Source organism: Silurus meridionalis, chromosome 8 (genome assembly GCF_014805685.1).
Source record: "Silurus meridionalis isolate SWU-2019-XX chromosome 8, ASM1480568v1, whole genome shotgun sequence".
NCBI lineage: Eukaryota > Metazoa > Chordata > Actinopteri > Siluriformes > Siluridae > Silurus > Silurus meridionalis.
In genome coordinates this window covers 19,812,396-19,837,152 of record NC_060891.1, presented here as the reverse complement: position 1 = coordinate 19,837,152, position 24,757 = coordinate 19,812,396, and the positions used below count along the sequence as shown (strand labels likewise).

The following is a 24,757-nucleotide window of genomic DNA, read 5'->3' as shown; positions in this document are numbered from 1 at the left end:
TGGGACTTTGAAAGCCAAGTCACTGTTATGTCAGACATTTTACTAGGGCATTTGGCATCATCTCTCTATTCCCAATACACATGCCTGTATCTGAATCCGAATCCGAGGATGTTATCCTGACTGAGAAAAAAAAAAAATGCTGAGTCATTCTGCATTCAGTATGTTCTGTTCTTGTCAAGATTACTAATAGGCCAGACAGAGGCAATTAAAAGACCAATACAGAATGTACTGGTTTTCAGCCAGATCTTTTGCTTGAATATGAAGCTTACAATGGAGGCCACAGTAAATGAAAGAAATATAACCTAATGTGATGTAATAAGCTGTTTAGTATTCCAATGAAGGATCATATTAGTTAAAGCTTGTCTCTTTACCACATTCCAGCTGAATGTATAGAGTCATATCCTCTATACAAAGGAAAAGAGTGTCTGCCCTTTCGGCCCCAAATCATTACACCTCTGCTAAAGTGACTGGAATCTGAGAGGCCTAAACTTCACAGGGTGCATAAATTCCAACTGTGGAGTAAATCAGAAGCAGAGCTTCCTTCCTGTCAGACAGCAGCATATAGTCACTACTGTATGTTTCTGTTTAAGAAAATAAATTGCTGTCATACGAAAAGTCTGAATTAGCTTTTACTAAGTTGATTTAGGAAAAAACATTATTAGAAGTATATATATATAATTATATATATATATATATATATATATATATATATATATATATATATATATATATATATATATATATATATGAATAAATGTAATAATGTACATTTTAATGATTAATATTCAATTATTTATTTAATATTTAATAAGGACTACATTATCTTTTCCAATTGCAATATAAATAATACAATCATTTGTGGTGAAACTACAGGGTAGATTTGTAACCTCACAGCTTTGGGGTCTCCATTCTCAATTTCTGTGCATAGATTCTCATAGTCTTTCTTTGTCCACTTTTATTATATCTGTGTTTTCTAGTTTTACCCAAGTGTTGTCAACTGTCGATGAATATACAGTATAAACAAATATAATTTGTCAAATTCAAATATACTGTACAGGAACAGACTATGCACCTGACTATGTTTTATTCTTTTTTTATTAGATAGTTATTTATTTTGTTAAATAAGTTAATAAGTTAGTACTGTATTGTCTAAATATGACCTATTCCAGCCTTGCATTAGCCATACCCCTCATCTTTTGTTTCACCTGTGTCTAATTCTTGCCCTTGTATCTTTGTTTCTCATCATTTCCTGCAATATTTTCCTTTTCTGTTTATATAGTACTCCTTGCTGTGTTTATCATGTGTGGAATTTATCATGTATTGACTTAGCTTACCATTGTTTCTTAATTTGGATTACAGAAAAGTCTAAGATGGCCTCCTATGCTCTGAAGTCTGCATTGGATTATGACCATGAGTTTCGGAAATGCCTTAATAAACAGAGTCTGCATGTCCATCCAAACACCTGTGGCTCTCATGTGATACAAATACCGAGACGTATCTGAGTGTTGTAATCAGGACCATCTATCCGAGTCCAAATTTGAACGGAGACAAGAGGAGGTGAACTCAAAGACAGGGAAAAGATTCAGTAGGGGTCAATGAGAACTGAACTGAGGCCAAGTAACTCAAGCCAATTGAGAACCTTGAAGGAAAATTGTTACCTTATGCAATTATAAAGACTGTGCTGTATCAAAATCTTGACATGCTAACATTCATACGTGCTACAAAGTAAATGTTAATTATCATGAGACCATTACAAGTCATGAGCGCCTCTTTATTTACATACCTTTCCATCAACTGTTTCCTGGAAACACCTTCCCACATGTCCATTTGGCCTGATATGTGGCCTGTGGTGGTTCTGGCCATGGTTCTGACCAGTGCTGTGCACACTGTTTTGTCCATTGACATTGCCATTGATATGATTATTGCCAGGCTGAGAGCGCTGTTGTACCGAGTGCCCTGTTTCAGTGGTTTGGCCCGGTTTGACCCGTGCAACCTGATGGATCTGAACCTGAGCCTCTGGTGGGTGCTGGACATGCACATTTACCAACGAGGGTAAAAGGGAGGCTGAAAAAAACAGAGGAACAATCATAAAATTATGACTTACAATATAGAAAGGCTATGAGGATAACATGACTCATCATTAGTTGATCTATCTACTAGCTCATATTACTGTATACTATATATCATTATAGTTCTAAGAAATAGTTATCAACTTAATTACTACACAATACAGAAGAAGCTCTTTAATGGTTCTGTTTGACTCACAGCACAAAGCCTGAAATGCTTGTACAGTGATGTAACCGGGGCCAGATGTGATCCCTGCCACTGAATTAGACTTATTAAAACAAGGCACAAAGGTCAACAAGCAAATGAGAACGGAATGCAGATGATCAGAAAACCACATGAGAGCTTCTGCATCTATTTAATGCAGAATAAAGTAAAGACAAAAAGCAAGCAAGCGTGAGATATGCAAGAAGAGGAATATTTCGGTTTAAGAAATCTGGAATTAAAAATGACAGGTAGAACACCTGTTTGTTAGCATGGATATCTCTGGCATTGGTAAAAACATATCCTGTTTTTTATAGTTGTAATGAGTTTGCTGAAACAGGAACACTCTGCAAACAATATAGGGCACTGAAAACATGTGCAGAAAATCAAGATCCAGATATAACCATTATTATATGACCATTATAACAATTTCTGGTTTCTATAAATGAAAATGTAAGTAACAACAAATTACATTTTATGTATGGGAACACAAACTGAGTAAACGTATAATTCTGTATAAACGGGTGATCAGTAAAATCTTAGGAGATGCTGAATTCCTTCCTCTTGATTCTTTTATAAAATGTATTAACATGTATGTGAAAGGCACAGCCACAAAATGACTGCGTTTTGCCTTTACCTTGCTGGTTGGACAGGGGCAAGGTGTAGACTGAGTGAGATGAGGGACTCTGTACTCCTTTGTTATTCGTTTGTCGGCCGGTGGAGGGTTTATTGGGGGTTGGAATTGGAAGGTGACAGAACTTTCCTGTGGAATTTGATGGGCACCAGCATTCGTTTTGCCCGATACACCGTCCTCCATTAAAGCACGGAATCTGACAGAAAACTAAGAAAACAAAGGGAGTGTGAGAAAATTATAATAAACCATTAGCAGTATTAGCAGTTTGGAAATACTTAACCCACAAAAACTTATGACATTTAACAATTTCCCTGGGTGATCAATAATGTATTCTGATTTTGTTTGATGTGATTTACCTCAAAATAAATACTTGCAAACATATAATGAGCTTTTCTCTGGGCAGCTCTTGGTCTTGAACATTTGTGTAAATAGGGATTTATGAACTCCAAAATTTAGCCTCAGGGAAAACACATTAAGATGGTCCCTGTATTAGTGGGAAAACTGTATTGGATTGACCTCTGTTTCCTTTAGTTAATGAAGTTTTCCTAAGGCGTACTAATAACTTCCTGTGTTCCACTGATCAAACTGTCAGTTACAAACAGTAACCACATGTTTTGTGCATTGGTTGGCCAAAGACTGTTTTAATTGCTATTAATTTGTTTGTTTGTTTGTTTTTATTATCCCAATTAAAGAGAATAAAAATGACACCAGTAGTGAACACCAGAATATTTTAGTCTGGATGCAATATCTGCATGCTATATGACAAAAACAACCCAGACTTTATTTTGCAGTCATGAAGAGCAAGAATGAAATGCAACTGATGAACAGCTGTCCTTTTACACAGCATCATTATTTCTGCTTATTTTTTGTGCCTGTGCCCTACATACCTGTGACCGGGGCATATTGCAGTGAGACTTCAAAGAGGAACTATGAAAAATACCTAGGAAACTTTAGCAATAAATGGAAGGGCCTTTGTAGTCACAAAACAGTAAAAAAAAAAAAAGTTTTACCACGTAAAGGCATATGTTCTACTCGTTTCAGCAATACTGTCTGAATGTATTTTGAGTTAATAGTTGCAGTGTGGCAAAACAGAAAGAGATAAAAGACAAAGAATTGAAACAACCTGCTGCATCTCTTTCTAGTTTTCTCACTAAAAGTACAGCTGACAAGTTAAATGAAAAACAACATGGTGTCATATTGTCTTAGTAAATGTGCCTCACAAGCATGTTGAGTATACATTCTGCAAGTCTCTTGAACTATATCAAAACCATAATTTCAAATGAATTTCCGCCAACTGGTATTTGTGTTGGTGGAGACCACTGTCTCTACAAAATCTTCCATAACTCTTCAATTGGGTTCAGATTTGGTGACTGTGAAGGCATCATTTTCAAGCTCATCAAATTATTCATTAAACTCTGCCTGAGGTCAAGTCAAGTAGGATTTTATTGACAGTCCAACCATATACAGAGCAGTACACAATGAAACAAAACCACCAAGGTTCTACATCAAACAACGTACATTAACAAAAAGGAACATGGAACTACACAAAACTCAAAACTAGCAACTAACAGGTTGTCCTGTACATGAGGGTACAGCAATCCCGAAAGATCCTCTCAACAAACAGTGGACACGTCATTTTCATGCTTTTGCTGTATAGCTTGTTGCATATGCCATGTATTGTATTGCATATGCTATGTCTTTACTGCTGTCCTGTCATTCATCTGTTATCTATTGTGTTCATCTGTTTGCTATTAACACTCAATTATTTAATATTAAATTATATAATTTATATTCAGTGTTCTGTGTTTCATTTTTTAAGTCTTAAAATATACTAAGTTGTCCGGATCTGGGGGATCCTGACACTAAGCATTGCTACTTGCTGCTTATGGCTCTGTATTCTGTACTCTGTACTCTGTATTGTGTCTTTTAATTTGTACATCTAGGTGCACCATTATGCACTTTCTAGATTGGACTGGTCATGCGCCATCTCTAAACTTAAGAAGACTTTTAGAAGTCTTGCAAGTCTAGATGATGCACATCAAGGTGTGATACATTTAATCTTCTTCTATGCAGGGTTTAGTGCCCAAAAGCCTTTATAACACGTATCACCCGAGCCACATCAAATGCTGTATCTGAGAAACCTCTGTATTAGAGCAAGTATGAAAGTATAACTCAGGTCATATCTCAGCTCTTGGCAGGTGCCACGAATGTGTTTTCCAATGTTAAATGCGTCCAAGCTGCAAAAGTGTTTAAAGCACCCTGACATGTTCCAAACAGCTACTATTAAAGGAGTCCTTCACTGTGAACCACATTAGATGTGTTTATGTATAAATATATGTGATGTAACTTGAGTTTCTGGTGCTAATTTGTTGGTTGTTGGTTTATTTCTTTATTCCCATTTGAAGTTAACCGATGTCTGCTCTGCTTATGTCAAAAACTGACATTTCACTGTAACTACCAAAAAAAAAGAAAAATCAAAAGCACATAATCTTCTTTACTCAGTCACCATTTTTTTTTATAATGTTTGATTTCATGTTAATAAGAAATTCAATGCAAAAGTAACGAATTTGGACTTCAAGACTGCAATACTGTATTGTTATAGTGTTGATGATGGTATTAACTTTGGAACTCTGTTTGAGCAGAGTGTACAGATGAGGAGGTATGAAAGCCAGGCAGACTAAAAGACCAAAGTGCTGCTATTCTATTTATGGTGCTAATTCCAACCACCACTATCAACAAGTAGTGGGAGAGAACTGTAGGTAATATAGGAAGTCTTTAACCAAAGACAAAAATGACCAACATGTTAATAATAATAAGAAAAATTCCAGATTGCATTGCAAAATGAATCTTGGACACCACTGAAGAACAGATGTTAATTATAATTAACTCAGGGTACATTTCTCCTTAAAGATTAGAATAAATCAAAAAAAGATTCTGTTTATTCACGGGTAATTTAAGCAAATGAATCAAAATTTCCAAATAATTGAAACACAGGCATGTGTTTATAAAACTAAAATTCATTTGTCGCTCAAAGAAAATCCTGAAATCTTAGATGCAGAACCCTTCAAGATAGTGTTTCCACCCCAAAAAAAGTTTAGAACACGAGTACTAACCCTTAACTATAAAACTTTCCCATACACCAACCTCAGAAAAAAGAGTACTAAACTGTCCTGCCACTTTTCACTCATGCAGTCACTTGTAGAGAACATAATTTGGGTCTTCAAAATGTATATTTTACCTTAAAAGCTGGATGTAGTGTACCTTCAAATCTAAACCCCAAATGATCATTTCAGGTCAATTTGAACTCTCTATATAATTTTTTAAATCATGCTTTATCCATATTTCCAGGTAAGAGGTAGTTGTTACTTAGATATACACTATATGGACAAAGGTCCTGGGACACCTGACTTTTCCAGCCATATGTGGTTCTTTCCCAAACCATAATCACAAAGCTAAAGGCAATCAATTGTGTAGGATGTCTTTGGATGTGGTAGAACAAAATTTCCCCTTCAGTTGAATTAAAGGTCACAAACCTGTTCCAGTGTGCCTTTGCACAAAGACAACTCCATGAACATAGGACTCATGTTGGTTGGAGTGGAAGATCTTGAGAGGCCTGCTATAGAACTCTGACCTTAAACATATTGAACACCTTTGGAATGAACTGGATGCTGAATTTACCCCAGGCCTCCTCACCTCACCTACATCAGTACCTGACTTTACTAATTAAATGAAAACCACACCTTAATCTAGGGAAACATCTTCCCAGAAGACTAGAGATTTTTATAACAGCAAACGAGAACTAAATGTTGGATGTAATGTTCAAAAAGCACATACAAATGCAAAACATACACAAACTTTTATCCATATGGTGTACGTAAGTTAACGGTCATAAAGGTAATACCCCAACAAAGGAAGGCTTGGTTTTGTGTTTCTCCTGAGAGTCTATACATTTCTTTGCATTTATTCAATAATAACAGTAAACTGCAATAAAACAATGATTACAACGATGGTGTGATTTCTGATCAAATCTCAATTTATACCAAATATACCTGCATATTGTCATAATTCAATATGTCTTAATGTCACAACATAATTCTGGATATGGTTTTAGATATACAGTTACAAACAAATTCACAAATAATATCTGCATCTTCTTTGCATCAGTTCAGTTTAATGGTATTAAATGCAAAGAAGAAACAGCTACAAGCCCCATTGATTCACTGCTCTATACTACAAGTATGTTCTCACCAGTGATTAAAAAGGAATTGGCCAGGCATTAAACGCTCCACTGGTGTTAACTGAGCTCTGGTGTATGAAATGTGCTTCATTAACCACACGCAGATCCAGTGAGAGAGTAGGAGATTTCCCTATAAAGCGGATTGAGCTGTTAGGAGAGGCAGCTCAGCATTGTTGCTTCTCCTCAGGCCCTCTGCACTGGCTTGGGGCTAAAGCAGGTGGATAAAAGTGGCTTTAATCTAATCCCTGTTAAATCTTGCTTCCTTTCTCCATCTCTTTCCCACCCCCTGCCTTTTTTTTCCCGTCTGTTAAGCATATGAAATGGTTAAGGTGAGGTTCAAAGGGAGGTGCAAACCGCAGACAAGCAGGGGGTAGAGAGGAGGGAGCGTGGGACGAGTGTGCGGCTTCCTCATCTCTAAACACCTTTTAGGTCTCAGTGCGCAATCACAGAGCCGATTTTCTCCCTTTTTTTCTCCCTCTTTATTAGCATGCTGAAAAGAATCTCTACAAAAATGTTTCATTTCAGTGCATCTCAAAGAAGAGGAAGAAAGACAAAAATGACATGCTCTGGTGAGAAATTCGGAACCAATTTAGATTCAGAAAAGCACAAACCGTGAGACAATTAGAGACTTACAGAGTCTGAAGCCGTGGGTTTTGGTCGGCGGGCCCTGGTTTTCGCTGTACACCGTGGTCTGATCTCCACGCTCGCAACTATTGTAACATTGCCCCCCGTGGCAGATCCTCCTACACACCATGGGTGTAAAGACGATCTTGATTCGGTCCACGTTAGCTGTGAGGTTTGCTCCTAAAAATGGTAATGGAGTAGAACGGCATTGAGAAAACAAGAGCTGAAAGCACAGAACAGACACATACAAGAAGTGCTGCATCTTCACAAGTCACACTCTCCCTGCCTGGACCTGGGTAGAACAGGAGGTTTATAACAGTCTAAGTGCGTATGCGTGTCAGTGAGTGTGTGTGTGTGTGTGAGTGTAAATGTGTGTGTGTGTGTGTACAAGTCTGGAAAACTGGAAGGATGTGTCACTGCAAAAACTCTCCAGAGCAGGATTAGAGTGAGAGAGAGAGAGCATCACATGGATAAGGCGTGTGCGAGTGTGCGCACGTGTGTGTGTGTGTGTGTGTGTGTGTGTGTGTGTGTGTGTCTGTTTGTAGTTGTAAGGGAAGTCTTGTGTAATGGTGGGAATCTGTTCAACTCCCGTTGCCTTGTAAATGATGGAAAAACAGACGTCTGAAACCAGGGATCTCTTGGATTGGAATGTTTGTGAGGACTGACCTCGTTCAAACATTGCCATTGTAGTACAATTTGAAGGTGTTGTTAGATGCTGTCCATATGCACATGTCATTCTTATTTCTTTTTTTTCCTCCTTGAACTAATTCAATTAGGTTTGTATTTCTTTTAATCGAACATGTGGCTTCAAAGATTTCCCTTGCTATAATGTAAATGACAAAGGAAAGCTCTGAAGTTGAAGTACAAAGTTAGAGCTCAAAGCATTTGTCAGGTTTGTGTAGGACATGTGCTATTTGGAAGGAGAAAAAAAAACAGGTGCTAAAGCAATACAACATAAAACACACTTTGTGTGTGCTTGTGGGATAAAAAATCAAGAAGAGGATATTTTCCTCCCTAGTGTAACACTCATGTTAACTGAAGAGAGTGTGTGCGTGTACAGTATGCGTGACGTTGGTTTGATTGCATTTGTGTTAAAAAGACAGTGATAAATGTCTGTTTTCATGTCTCTGTTTATGTGTTTATATGCTTGTTTGGACACAAATTTCCATGTGGACAGATTAACTGTCTCAATTAACAAGAGTTTCCAGTGAACCCAAACACAAATCAGCTCCATGTAGAAGGCCTTGATATGTGTGTGCATGAGTGTGCCTATTGTGTGTGGCTTTGCTTGTGTTTGTCTGTATGTGGGTCTGCCTTTCTGTGTGTGACCCAGCTTGAGAGGATTTGCAAAGAAGAATGGCAGAAATTCCAAACCAGGTGTGCAAAGCTTGTTGCATCATACTCAACAAGGCTCATGGATGCAATTGTTTCTAAAGGTGCATCAACTAATTACTGAGTAAAGGGTCTGAATACTTATGTATGTGTGATTTTTCAGGTTTTTGAATTCAAACTTTTTTACAGACATTGCTAGAATTCTGTTTTTACTTTGCCATTATGGGGTACTGAATGTAGAAAAAAATCTATTTAAAAGATTAAAGTATCAGGCTGCAACATAACAAAAATGAAAAAAGTGAAGTCTGAATACTTTCCAAATGCACTGTACATCGTGTGTATATACCTATTTTTTGTGTATACATTCATACACTTAAAAAGCATTAGAATCATATCCTATAAAAATCTATTTACTTTTTTTTTACTACATATCAAATGGCCAAATCTCCAGCTTGTCATTACACAATCTGGGTTAAACTGACATGGCTGCTGACTCTGTGGTGTCAGAATGACATAATGCTAATGATGCTACATAAGTCCTTCTTTAGGAGAATGTATACCTATTGATATGTGTTTTTTTTTTCAGTGATGGACAGTAATGTAGTAAATGTAATTCGTTACTGTTCTTAAGTATCTTTTTTGCATATCTGTACGTTTCTGAAATATTTCCATTTGGGGAGACTTTTACTTTACCTTCACTACATTTCAAAGTCATATATCTCTTTTTACTCATCTACATACCAGTTGTTCCTTTTTATTTATGAGTGGATTAAAAACTTAATCGGTCAAGCATGCAACAAACCACCAATCAGAGTAGAGCACGCTCTGTTTTTTACGCTTGTTTTGTTTGGTGGTATCTATTTAGCATGAACATACAGTTCAGCATCAGTTCAACAGCAAGCAGAGTATTTGGAGAGGAATAAATGATGGAAGAAACTCCTGACTCGAACTTTCCACAACACCCGTGGCCTTATTTGCACGATTTTTTTTTTTTAAGTAGTTGAAAAAACGTTTATGGCTCCTGATAATTTTAATAGATATCAACCAGTATTTAATTTGATTATTGTAAGAGTAACATTATTCACACCGTCTTTGTCTTTGAACATAGACTGAGTTGATTAAGCTAAAAAAGATAGGAAAAACGGATAATAGGAACATGATAGCCATAATAAATCATAGATTTTGAATACTTAAGTACATTTGAAGACAAATACTTGTGTACTTTTACTCAAGTGAAGGTTTAAAGGGAGCAATTTTAATTTTACTGGAGTCATATTTTACCTTTTAAGTATATGCTTTGTGTACATCCATCATTGCTTTTCTTTATAAATATTCATAATACATAAACATTATAAACATGAAGCTAGGTTTAATATGTCAGTTGTCAAGATGGCTGTATGTACTTGTCAGTTCACTTCTAAGTGTGTGTGTGTGTGTGTGTGTGTGTGTGTGTGTGTGTCTTCACCTGTTGGAGTTACTTTATTGTTGGAGGCATGTTGCTGGCCATTAGAGTAGGCGACATTTTGATTGTGTGTGTATACATGGTTGTGTCCGTTCACACTGGGCAGAGCGTTCGAGGTTATGGGTGCTGTAGATGAAGGATAACGCTTGACAGTCCTGGAGGCATGAGACTGTCCTGCACCAGTCTGCTGCTGTGGAACCTCAGGAGAACCACGTCTAACCTGGGTTCTAAAAAAACAAACAAAGAAAGAAAAAGCACGCAAATGATTCCACTTTTATCTCCAAAAAATGCAAACATAAATGCAAAGTAAATAAAAGCAAATGAGACAGCATAGTGTCACTATTAACTAGCACTGAAAGCGACAGAGCATGAACATGGAAAAATGCACCTCATCTATATTACATCATACTGTATATTTAGGTAACAGACCCGACCAGGCTGATGGTATCATTTTAACATCAGTTAGACTCATTTAAAAAACAGGATGCTCGTATGTTATTGTGTTCTGCAATTAGCAAATTACTGATCAAAATCTGACATTTAATAGCTACATGATTATAAAAAATTTGTTAAAATCAGCCCTGTTCATCAACTAAAACAAAATTCTAGTGAGTTTTATTGTGAGTACGTGCTCAGGTTCACCTGCAATATAAAATAATACTAATTGGCCTTCAGACCAGCCGACCATGATTTACTTCTGATACACTGAATGTACTGTTTGTACCATTTTGTTCTACTAGATGTAATTACATGGACCATTGCATAATCTGCTGTGAGACCAATTTTGCCAATTCTACATTGTGCACCAGTCAAAGCAAGTAAAACACAATGATAAATTAATAAACTATGACAAAGTAAAACTCAGTTGCTGAGGCAGTGGACTAAAATTATCTCATGACTTAATGGCATCTGGTGACACTCTTACTTGATAGGCAGGGGATGTGTAAGCAAGAGTAAAGCAAGAAACGCCACATGGAACTAATCGTCTATCTGGAAAGCCGATCAACAGAATATAAAAACCCTGCTTCTGAGTAGAGTTATAGCTATCGATTATTTTCTTAAATCGAGTATTTTACCATTTTTTCCATCGCTTAATCGAGTAATTGGATAAGAAATACTTTTTCTTTATTAAAGAGCAATACAAATATACAAGAGAAAATAAGACAGGCCTCTTACATTTATAAAAGTAAATGATTTGTTTCCTTTATAGAAAAATTTACATTTTATTGCTGAAATTTAAAACAAGAATATCTGTCATGGCTGCTCATCAGGGATAAACACACCATTCACCTTAACTGGTGATTTCTGTAAAGCTGCTTGAGACAATGTCTGTTGTGAAAAGTGCTATAGAAAAAACTTGACTTGACTTGAAAACTAAAGTTATTTAGTGAATTTAATTGCCATATTACATAAAAATGCTAATACAAATATATAAATAAAATGTATAAATAAAAATGCAAAAATAAATTTCAGATTACTCTAAAAAAAAAAAACAAACAGTAAATGCACTGTATGGTGTTGTCTTTATTTTGTTGTTTGAAATGGTCCAAACTTTGAAAACTTTCTGTCGTTTGGCCTGACTCTATGGAAGCCTATTTCCACCACATAAAAAAAACAAAAAAAACTTTATTGGCAGAAAAAAAAACTCTAAAGTTGGAATTGCAAGAATAAAGTCGGAATTAGGCTAACTTTTTTTATTTGTGTGGCGGAAACAGGCTTCCATATAAATCTTCTCCTCGCCCTCGTTGTTTTCATTATACATCGACTTTTGTGTTTACCTGTCCAGAGTACTCCAGAGTTTGGTGGGTGGTGCATCAGGAATAATGGTCCGTGGGATAACACAGTGCTCCATGTGTAGTTAAATGAACTAAACAAAGCATCAAGGCCAATGTTTTTTGTATTCAAATTACTGGTGTTGGATCTATGATGATTGCAAATGTTGAGCTATTTTATGAGTTGCTCAGTAGCTCCTAGTTTTATAACCATAATGACTGTATTAGACTGTAGAAAGAACATTACTTATAATCTTACATTCCAGTGCTCATGTTAGTTCCCAATCTCCAGTGTTCTGTATTGTTTAAAGACTATAATCACACTCTTGATATCACCAAATGAGGATCCTCTCAAGGTTTCTTCCTCATAACATCTAAGGAAGTTTTTCCTTGGCCCAGTCACCATGGCTGCTCATCAGGGATAAATGCACACCATTCACCTTCACTGTTGATTTCTGTAAAGCTGCTTTAAGACAATGTCTGTTGTGAAAAGCGCTATAGAAAAACCTGACTTGACTTGACTTAATCGAGCAATCGCTTCAGCCCTATTTCTGTGTGAAAACTCTATATAAGGTGTGTAGGCCAGGAAGTGAATTTCTTTGACAATACACAGTAATAAGGTACTTATTCATTAAATAAATGGTGACATGCTTAAATAAAAATGTTGTGCTATTCCTAAACATACACAGGACTAGGAAAAATCCTTTACATGGCAAGATTTTGGCATTTCCTACACAAAATTCTGAAAACCATAGATTTTTCTTAACTCAATCACGCCTTTTTTTTTTTTATGTAAATGCTATATACAGTATAACAAACTCAATTACACTTTATAGCAGTTTCTGTATACAATCTAAACTAATTATTCAGCATGTAAATAGTGAAGGCTTTAAAGTTTTAGTCACCTTTACATAAACCGACTGGCTCCTTACCATCATTAACTTTCCATGGTGATAGCTGAAGCAACATTAAAAAGGTAACACTACATTTCTATGTATTTTGGATGAAATATATATGTGGTTGCTTAACGCTGAAATAAATAGAGGTAAAAATGAATACTTTTTGTTGTTTTGCCAGAAATCACCTACTGAGACATTCAATAGTGTTCTCATAAAAATTACAACCTGATACAAGTATCATCATGTCCATGCATGTTAAAAAATATATAATAATATAACAAACTAAAGCACACAACAAACAGCAGCTGACCAATTACATAGCTGTCAGATGCATTAGTGCTGTTCCTACAGAAAGGCAATGTTGTAAACCAGTGTGGCCGACTGTGTCATAATGACCTTTTTCCCACCCGCCTTCGTGAGAGACACCTGGCTGACTCTCACCCTGGCACACATGCACGCATCAGACCAGATGTCTCGCCTTGCAATCTCAGTTCATTTCCTCACTGAATGAAGTCACCGCTGCCCTTCACTATATTTGGACAATGAGGCCTCATTTTCTTTGTTTGATGTCATCATCATTAGTTCAAGGCTCACTGCACTTATGCTTTGGGTGAACACATTTGCAAACCCTGTGGCCAGGATTAAATGCATGAAACCTGCTGGAGATTAGAAAAGCTCTTTTTAAAGCCTCGTGCAATACCATTCACCTAATTAGATCTGACCATGAAAGCATATACAGTATGTGTGTGGCCATGATAAGAACACGATGGTTAAGTGGGATGTAAAAAGTGAGTCTTCAACAATGTCAAAGATTATGTATTTTTTCTTTATTGACTTAAAAACACATTGTAATGTGTTACAAAAAAGAGGGGGCTTATATAACACATTGTAACTGCTTTAAATTAGACCAGAAGCTGCAGGTTATTATTAAAGGGAATCACTAAAGTCTAGACATCATCAATCCCTTGGGGTATGATAAAAGCGACGCAACATCTATTGCATGTTCTTTGTAATCCAAACAGACAAATCTAATTACATGAGAGCTTTGTAAAGCGTGTTAGTCTGCTTTACAAATATATAGTTTCAAATTATTGTTCATTATGTCATTACATTTAAATGAGACAAAGCCCAAAAGCTTCAACAGATGTGGACACTATTGATGAAAGCATTCTCTTTGCAATGGAAATTTGTGGTTTTGTTCATGGACATTTTTTGGTCAAGTTTGTAAAGGGACATTATCCCTGAACAATTCTTTTGCCTAGTAAGTAAGTTTTGTCATTGTCTAATGACAAGATCTGTTCACAGGTGCAGGAACAAACAAGTTTATTTAGCTAAGAAAGTCACTAACAATTTCTTGAGCTCACTGTTCATAACAAACAACCTTGCCACCCCATTGTAAACAGCCTGGACAGTTCCATTCACAGAGAAAGCTGGTGTGACAAATTCAGAAATTTTTACCTTCCAGAACTTCAAATTCCATTCATCTGAACTGGCAGCTCAGAATAACTTCAACAGGTCAGCAAAAGTTCAGTTATGAAACTGAATGTGTTTGGACAATTTAGTCAGGATAAGTGATTTAATCATATACTCCACTCCCAGTTTTGAGAAATGCAGCACAGAACCATATAAAAATATTTTCGTGTCAAATAACCCACCTTTCTTACAAACTAACTAAAATTGATGTCCTCACTGACACATTAATTCCCACTGTTTTCAAATGTTCCACACACCAGCACATTGGTTACAGTGATACCATTTCAGAGAGTTGCACTATCAACACTAAAGACACATGGGAAAACGACAGCATTGTGAGATTATGATGGAGAGTCCTGAGACTTTTAAAGAAACCTGTGAGGCCTGGTTCTACTTTACCTCAGTGAGAAATCAAAACTCAGCTTTGTCACTGAGGACATTAAGCATGCCAGACAATTAGTGTTGGGAATTCACCTGATGGAGAACCGTTTAAGAGTCAGGAGGATATATCTTTACATCCATTTGTTTGACTGTTCTGTTAGGAACTGAAGAATACAGGATACAGTTAAGTCAGTTAAGTATTTGAGGCTCAGGGAACCTTGCTAAAGGACCCAACTAGGCACTTGGATTTGAACTAAAATGCCTTCATACCTAATATATCAGCCAATCCTCACAGAAAAAACCGTAATATTCAACTTATTTGTGGCACCTTATGCAATATCAGTCTCTGCACAAGCATATTATAACTACACCCACATCTCCACAACTGTTTTATTGTGGGTTTCCTTTGGGTTCTTTGGGTTCCTCCCACTTCTGTGAAATATGTAGGCATGTAGGTGGAATTACTCAACAAATTATCCTTCAGGTATGAATATTTGTACATGTATAAATGAATGAATAGTTGACACTTAAACTTTTTGATGCATCTCGTAACAAGAAAAATCGCTTCTTTGTTTTGGCTCAGCATATGTATCACTACTCACGCAGTCCTTCTGGCTCTGACATTTTCTCAAAGAATTCTCTCCACATTCCGTCATTAGCATCTTTCTAAGAGAGGAAAATAAATGTGTTCTTTCCACTGTTGTCATTTACTCAACAGATCAAGTAAACATTAAGTAATGAAACTGAAATTCAATGAAAACTTCAAGACGTTTTTAAAGAGAAGAATGGATTCCGTAAATATTTTCCATGAAATTGAATACAGAAAGGGATGAATGACAGAAGCCAAGATTCTGCTGGGACATTCAGTATGTGGGCTTTGTGGGTGTGCCAACCACTGGGCTTTGGTGAGTGGGTTAACAGTTCACCACCCGTCCTTCCAGTGATGAATTGATTATTATTCGCATTTAGGTGGCTATTGGAAACAGCAGTCCTGTAGGTCCCTTTGTACTGCAAATGCTAACATGAAAGAGGAGGACGGAGAACACAGAGTACAAAACACACTTGACCTAGTTTATAAAACTACAACACAGAAGAAAAACCAGGAATGAATTGTTGCTGTTTTTGCCACAATCCAACAATGTGAACAGCAAGACATTTAAACATTTAAACAACAACAGTCTGTTCAAATGTTCAAGCAATGGTGTTAGTTGTCAGAAAAAGCACAAAATCACTTTAAACCAAACAGAAATTCTCGATGTTGCAAAACAACTTTGAACGCTCATCCTAAAAAAAAAATACAAATATAAATCTGTCTAACTTACTAGTTTATAGCCTTACTAATCATGTTGACCCACACATTTCATTTTCTCTGTAATGACTCTGACATGGAGCACCAAGAATGCAGCACAGTTTGCAGCAGTGTTTGAACATGAAGAGGTAAGTTCAGAAAAACAATTTCCCAATGGCCAAGCCCATTTGTCATCCTGAGTTGTTTAGAAGTACAGAACCCACATCTAGCGTTCTAACATTTAGCATCGATCAGTTAATACAGAAATTTTCTGATATGAAGACTGTGTTTGAGGTTGGAAATACTCAGTTGGCTATGCACTGACTGTCTAAACAAATCTCTCTGACATCAGACAGGACTCTCTGGCATCAGCTGCCCGGTCTGGGCTTCAGCATACTGTGAGCAAATGGACAGCAACAAGCAGCAGTAAAATGGCACCCTTCCAAGCCCTATATTTAGCAACGAAATAGAAATAAACTAAACTAAAAACCCAGCCATTAGGGTTGCACAAGCCAGTGCACTCTTAGTGCCGGTCCCAAGCCCGGATAAATGTGGAGGGTTGCGTTAGGAAGGGTATCCAGCGTAAAACATGTGCCAAATCAAATATGCGGATCACGAACCAGAATGGAAATGGAAATAAAAATAGTGTAGGTGAAGAGAGTTTCTGATCACATGATTAATGTGAAGCTGGAAGTTGAAGGGGTGATGATAACTGCCATCAGAGCTTATGCTCCACAAGTGGGTTGTGAATTGGAGGAGAAGGAAACATACTGGAGTGAGTTAGATGAAGTGGTGGAGCGTGTACCTGAAAGAATGAAAGATTAGTAATTAGGGCAGACTTTAATGGGCATGTTGGTGAAGAGAACATAGGTGATGAGGAGCTCAAGAGATGGTCTTAAAGAGAGGAATGTAGAGGGGTAGATAGTGGTAGATTTTGCTAAAAGGATGGATATTGCAGTGGTAAATACGTATTTTAAGAAGAAGAAGGATCATACGGTGACATATAAGAGTGGAGGAAGCTGCACAAAGGTGGACTACATTCTATGAAGGACATGCAACCTGAAGGAGATTGGAGACTGAAGGTGTTGGCAGGGGACAGTGTAGCTAGACAGCATTTAAAGGTGAAGAAGAACTGGACTGAAAAAAGGATAAGATGGTGGAAACTGAAGGAGGAGTGTGAGTTTCAGGGAAGAGGTCAGACAGGGGCTCAGTGGTGGTGAAGAGATGCTGGATGAATGGGCAACTACTGCAGAAGTGATAAGAAAGACAGCTAGGAAGGTATTTGGTGTGACACCAAAAAGGAAGACATGGTGGTAGAATGAGGAAGTGCAGGAAAGCATAAGGAGAAAGAGGTTAGTGAAACTGGATCAGCAGAGATGAGAAAAGTAGACAGGAGTACATGGAGATGCAGCAGCAGGTGAAAAGGGATGTGGCGAAAGCAAAGAAAAAGGCATATGTATGGGAAGGCAGAGCTGTGTGAGAAGTTGGACACTAAGGAAGGAGAAAAGAATTTGTAGCGAGTGGCCAGGCAGAGGGACCGAGCTGGGAAGGATGTGCTACAAGTTAGAGCAATAAAGGATGCAGATGGAAATTAAAATGTGTTGACTAGTGAGAAGAGTGTGTTGAGAAGATGGCGTATTTTGAGCAGTGGATGATAATATGAGAATAAGGAAACTGAGAGAGAAGGTTTGATGATGTGGAGATAATTAAGCATTAAGATTAGTGAGGAGGAAGTGAGAGCAGTGATTAATAGGATGAAGAGTGGAGAGTCAGTTGGACCAGATGACATACCAGGAGAAGCATGGAGATGTTTAGGAGAGATTTCAGTGGGCTTTTTAACCATATTGTTTAACAAAATTTTGGAAGGTAAAGGATGCCTGAGAAATGGAGGAGGAGTGTGTCGGTACAAATTTTTAAGAATAAGGGAGATGTGCAGACCTGCAGTAACTACAGGGGAATAAAGTTGATCAGTCACACCATGAAGTTACGGGAAAAGTAGTGGAAGTCAGACTGAGAGAAGAGGTGACCATCTGTGAGCAACAGTATGGTTTCATGCCGAGGAAGAGCACTACAGACGCAATATTTGCTTCGAGAATGTTGATTGAAAAGTAAAGAGAAGGTCAGAAGGAGTTGCATTGTGTGTTTGTGGATTTAGAGAACACGTACGGCAGGGTGCCGAAAGAGGAGTTGTGGTATTGTATAAGGAAGTCAGGTGTGGAAGAGAAGTATGTGAGGGTGGTGCAGGACATCTATGAGGACAGTGTGACAGCAGTACTGTGTGCAGTAGGAACGACAGACTGGTTCAAGGTGGAGGTTGGAGGTCAGACTGGAGTCTCCATGGACTATGATGTTTGTGGATGATATTGTGATTTGTGGTGAGAGTAGAGAGCAGGTTGAGAAGAGCCTGGAGAGGTGAAGGTATGTGCTGGAAAGAAGGAAAATGAAAGTCAGTAGGAGTAAGACATGTGCAGAGGAGGGACATGGGTTATACCAGTAAGAGAATGCTGAGGATGGAGCCACCAGGAAAGAGGAAAAGAGAAAGGCCAAGGAGGAGGTTTATGGATGTGGTAATAGAATGCAAGTAGTTGGTTTGAAAGAGGCAGTTGTAGAGAACAGGGTAGTATGGCGACGTATGATCCGCTGTGGCACCCCCTAACCGGAGCTGCCGAAAGAAGAAGACTAGAAATAAACTAGTAAATGAACTAAAATAAAAAAGGACAGCAATAGCAAAACCCCTAGGTTAGGGTAAAACTCACTAGTGTTCTAAATAGATTTGGACACGTCATTATGAAGGAATAACCTTTCAAAACAGGGGGAGAAAAAAGATGATTTAGCCGTATTTACACAGTATGAGTAATGTTAATGTTTTCCTCTGAACCAACTGGTGATTAATCCAAATGGCATTTATTGTAAAAGAGCTTGGCATTATTAGCATCAATCAAAAAGCTGGTTGGCAAAGAGGTGGTAAGTGGCGTCTGGTGAAGGTCATGTGGAAATCCAAGTTTGCACAAGTTCTCATAAAATCCTCAAACCACAGCATTCTTAATTTCAGTGCGAGAATCCGAACATGTAGATCATCAGACTAATATGGAACAACAGCACACTGGCAAAGGGAAAAAAAGGAAAGCTTTAAGAATTACAGAGTTGTTCCAACTGAGAAATTTTCAATGTCTTTGGGCTCAAAAACCAAATTGCCGAGTGTGATTTTCTAATATAAATATATGAAGTTACAGACCATGCACATTTTTCATAAAAACTTTTCAGGTCCAATACTAAATCAACACAATGTTTTACTGTTTTAAGCTCTCCAGCTGTATATCTTGGTATGATTTAAACTGGAAATTTGCTTCCAAGGCCTATTTAAAGGAAACACTGATGCTTTTGAGTATACCATATGAAAAAATAGAAGGATAGTCAGTACAACCTGTTAATTTTTGACAAAAGATTATATTAAAATAGCCACAGATACGTGAATTTACACCAAAACACAGTTTTTTAATTTTCCATAGCATCACAGCTCAGATAGCCCCATATACAAGAGAAAGCACAGTTTATAATATTTATGCACAAATAGTAAATGATCATTTCTTTAGTAACAATCTGCACACAGGACTGATACTTCACATAAACAAGTCACGTGTTACACGTGTGTGTAATTACCGATGTGAAGTTCATATGAGGATGTGTTTTTTAGCATTTATTTAATGGAACACCAGTGTCAGTGTCTTGAAACAGTCAGAGTAAAGCTGTAACTTAAGTTGCGCCCGGCTCCATTCCTGTCCCACCTCATGAAGATTGTGGACCTTTAAAGAAGTAGATGCCGACCCCACAAACATCCTAAACCGTCTAGAGACGTACCAGCGCCATTTGGATTTCACTTCATTAGTTTGGAAATTGGACCTCTTTGAGTGTTTAAAGGCTCTGGCATGGAGAAGCTGGTGTTGGATCTATAATGGTCTGAAATGTTGAGCTATTTTATGAGTTGCTCAGTAGCTTCTGTTTCCATAACCTCAAATTACTGTATAAGACTGTAGAAAGGACATTACTCATAATCTTACATTCAGGTGCTTATGTTAGTTCTCACTCTATGGTGTTTGTATTGTTTTAAAGACTATAATCACACTCTTTATCACCCAAATGAGGATGGGTTCCACTTTTGAGTCTGGTTCCTCTCAAGGTTTCTTCCTTATAACATCTAAAATAGTTTTTCCTTGCCACGGTCACCATGGCTGCTAATCAGGGATAAATACACATCTCTCTCCTTAACTGTTAAATTGTGTAAAGCTGCTTTGAGACAATGTCCGTTGTAAAAAGTGCTATAGAAATAAACTTGACTTGACTTTCTCATTTACTTAAAAAGTAGGTGTGTACAACAAGTTTATTCCTAATTAATAAAATAAAATGGATATTAAAGCATATTTTTTAAAGTCCTGTAGATTTAAACAGGCTAGTTTAACTTGGTTAATGCTAACAGATCACTGTCCAGTGTTTTAAGTATGTAGCTTCAATAATTACCAATGCAGAACAGTAAAAACATAATTCCATAAAAGTGCCTCTACTTCTGTTGTAATCTAGACTAGACTAGACTAACATAAGCTATCATCACAGATCATAATAAGACTGATATACTGCAGAAAACATGAGCATATAAGGAAATGCTGGTCTGGGTACACTGAGATGAAATGCTTTGGTATGATTCCAGAGTTCAAATATGATAGATACCCTCATACCCTGAAAGCCAAGCAAACAAAGGCATCTTATACACCATCAGGTGTCCACAAACCACAAACCTTAAAAGTCCACAAAAATGATCAGAGACAAGAATTATTGCACCAAAGGGATGTTTCCATATTAGCCAGTGTTCAAATCCTCACACACTTCCAGCAATCAAAAAATGATAAATGGAAGTGGAAGACTTATAAAAGTAGTGGTTTTGAACATCAGTTGTGTCTTCATTACAGAGAAACATTAGAATGACAACTCCTAGCAGTAAACAGCCTCGATTTATGCCACATATGCCACAATATCATAATTGGAGTTTTCTATGAATAAATGTATGACCTAGTAATGCGAACACGTTGCCTTGTGACAAACATCTGGGTTTTTAGTTCAAAACTTTGCCTGGAACAATATAAGAGATGTCATGAAGCAGAGGTTCAATTATAGAAGAGGATATTTACAAATAACACTGTTATTATAACTTAGCTGATATTTTTATAAAACATGACATCAACTGAACTACCAATGCCTAGCTGCAGTTTTAACAAAATTTTAGTGCCCTGGACCAAGAAAATCTAAACAGGTCTCTTTAGCACCTTCTGTTTTGTGTCTCGTCCGATCACAAGCATTTATAAAAAATAACTTACCTGTAGACAGATCATCAGACCAGAGACTGGCTACAGTCTTAGAAATATTGCTTTAGAACAGAGAGAGTTAGTGCAGAATTTCTGCTGTTTTTTTTTACCTGTTTGTTCAGATTAGCAAACGAACAAAAAAACAGAATGTTTATAAATAAATGTACTTGAAAATATGCTTTCATTAAATTTAAAATAGCTCTGTCTTCTCTGTTTAGAGTCCATGTTGTATTGAAAGCTGACTGGGGTTGGTCATGTTAGCTGCTGTAACTGGACTTTTACAAATTTTAGTTCAATACCTCTGGACTATGCTGGAGAAGCACTACATTCCCATCAGTGTGTAAGTCAGACTAGCTAATGTTAACTTATTTTTGGAAATCTGGAAGAAGGCAGTAGGGGTGCGGTGTAGCCATGCTGTTTTCACATTATGATCCACAGTTACATACAGAAATAACACCCAGCTGCCCTCATAGTGGTAAACCACCCCTACCTAATGGACTGGCTTTTCCTGGGCTTTATGTTCCAAGGTTGCTGTCTCGCTCTTTTCCATAGGGTCATTGCACCTTACATTTACCATGACCCTAAAATATATAAACAGCAATATTCTACCCTTAAATATATGTCAGGAAACGTGCAATAAAAACTGTTTTGGCACATTTCTCTTGACAACACTTGGAAAGCTAATACGATCTTTGTCCTCAGTGAAGAAAAAACAAAAATAAGCCCAAGATTTCTGTCACTTCAAAGAAGGCAACATAAATTGCGACTTTTTGGAAGACTTTAACCTCTTGTGGTTTCTCTTATATGCAGGTCCATGAAGTTGTGGTGTAAGAAGAACCACTGTTTAGCCTTTTCTGTGTGCCAGCACATTTACAGGAGGCTGTATATAATTGGACAGTGACACAATTCTCGCTTTGGCGCTGTACACCACAACGCTGGATTCAAATGTTAAAGTGCATAATGTCAACTTTAATTTGAGCACATTTAAATCTATAATTTGTAAATCATAGAGGCACCAGAGCCTTTTAATTCTAGTACTTTTATTTCAGGTGACCATAAGTAAAACATATTTGATTGCATTATTGCTTCTTAGTGACCCATGTGTCATTGCATCATTACTAAGCTCCATGATATGTTCTTCTTTACATTCAACAGAAATAAAACCTGACCTTTTTTGAACATTATTTCTATATTTTCAAAACAAGAAAATGGCACAGCTTTTCTTCTCATTATATTTCACTGATTTTCAAGTAACTGACGTTATCAGCATCTGTCTTTCCCTAAACTTAACTGCATGTAAAGAGCAAATACCCTCATTATCAATCCATGCTGTACTATTTTAACCACAAGCATTGGAATTCAGACAATCAGTGATGAAGGAAAACATTGCCTTGACTCTCCTCATTATGACCTTCTCTACAAATGCCTGTCCTTTCCATTTTATTGGAGTACGCATACAGAATAAGAATCTAGCTAATATTTTTATAACCATTGTTTATTGTTTTGGCTGTAGCTCCTTATTAAGATCATCGAAGTGCAGCATGATATCTAATTATCATGTAGTAGAACCTGTCGAGAAAACATTGCCCTTTTAAATGTTTCAAAATTCCTTGAATTAATTGGTAGCTATATAAAATGCTTTATACTACTTGACAAATCTGGAAAACTATTAACTCCTCCATGTCATCCTACTAAGCAAAATAACAATTTTATTTATGAATGGATATGAGATTATAATTATAGATTTTGACATGGGAACATGTAACGTCAATAAATCGTTTAAGATAAATTGTGAACGGTCCAGAAACTGCATTCTGTTTTCATTTAATGTGCTTGCAACACAGCCCTGCACCTGGCATTTTAAATTAAGCCTTGGCTTATAGTCTTCTCTATTATCCATAATGCACAGGGCCAAACATCAGTGAACAATTAGACCCCAATGACTATACTTTTGTGTATTTCTCACATCTCCAATCACTGTGGTTCTGGAGAAGATAACGCTTATCATGGCACATTTAGCTTCATTTAAGAAAGGATTAGGACATGCAAGACAGATGCCTTAATTAACCAGGCCCAGTCAATCCATGTTCCCAGAGGTGGAAAGTACTTAAGAAATTGTTTATCATGCCTAAATCATGGTATCATTTTAAAGGATTTGGGGACCTTCTTTAGTACTCTCAGTCAATAACATTGCCTTGAAAATGAACAGATGTTTTACCCTTTGCATTTTTATTCAAAATCTTTCTAAGTACTCATAAGATATCTCAACCGAATAACTAAAGTACTAATGTCCAGTACAAATTTTTTCCGCAATCATAAAATGCTTACGTTCACTGCGTTCCAATTACCAGAGCCAAAAAGATGACTGTAGTTTACTTCTAAAAAAGGCACTATGAGAGCAGTACAACACCAAAATCAAAAGACTTAAAAATGTCTCCCAAACCTCAACACCAACAAACAAGAACAAGCAGGGCACCTGATCTGTGCAAAAAAAAAAAAACACAGTTGCTCAATTGCCAAACTAGCCATTTTCTAAGGATTGGAGGGATGGTATAATCCCTCGCCTTTGTACGTCGCTCTGGATAATGGAGTCATTGTCATTGTCAATGTATACCCTGCCACCAAAGTCAATCAACGTAACACTAGCCAATCGTGTCTCACCTTTCGTGTGTATGCAGAAATAAGCAGGTCACACTTTCTCTGAGTGTGTATGTGTCCATAACACAGCATTAGCAAAAGTTCTGAAAGATGCATTTGACTGGCTATATGTGCCTCAGAAAAAGCATGTGATATTTGTTATTAAGAGTTAATAACCGTAATTTGAGGAGATATGATTGGTGAACAAGAATCAACCTAGACTAAATAAACAACAATCCAAGGATCAGACAAAATAATTGTATTTTATTTCCTATACAGTTTGATGGAAGGAAACTGGCCATACTGAAAAACTGGCAGTCACTAGTCACTAGTTATCCCAAAATCTCTAGTTTCACTTAAAATAATGCTAGTTCTCGGTATGTAACTGAGCGTTTA

At 37.1% G+C, this 24,757-nt stretch overlaps 1 protein-coding gene across 1 annotated transcript in view; it reads right to left on the bottom strand.

Annotated features, from left to right (window-relative positions):
* Positions 1–24,757, bottom strand: part of LOC124390099 (latent-transforming growth factor beta-binding protein 2-like) — a 106,668-nt gene that overhangs the window by 54,802 nt on the left and 27,109 nt on the right. The window contains 4 exon segments of the mRNA XM_046855810.1: positions 1,784–2,064; positions 2,906–3,109; positions 7,773–7,943; positions 10,561–10,784. Coding sequence (XP_046711766.1) covers positions 1,784–2,064; positions 2,906–3,109; positions 7,773–7,943; positions 10,561–10,784 — 880 coding nt within the window.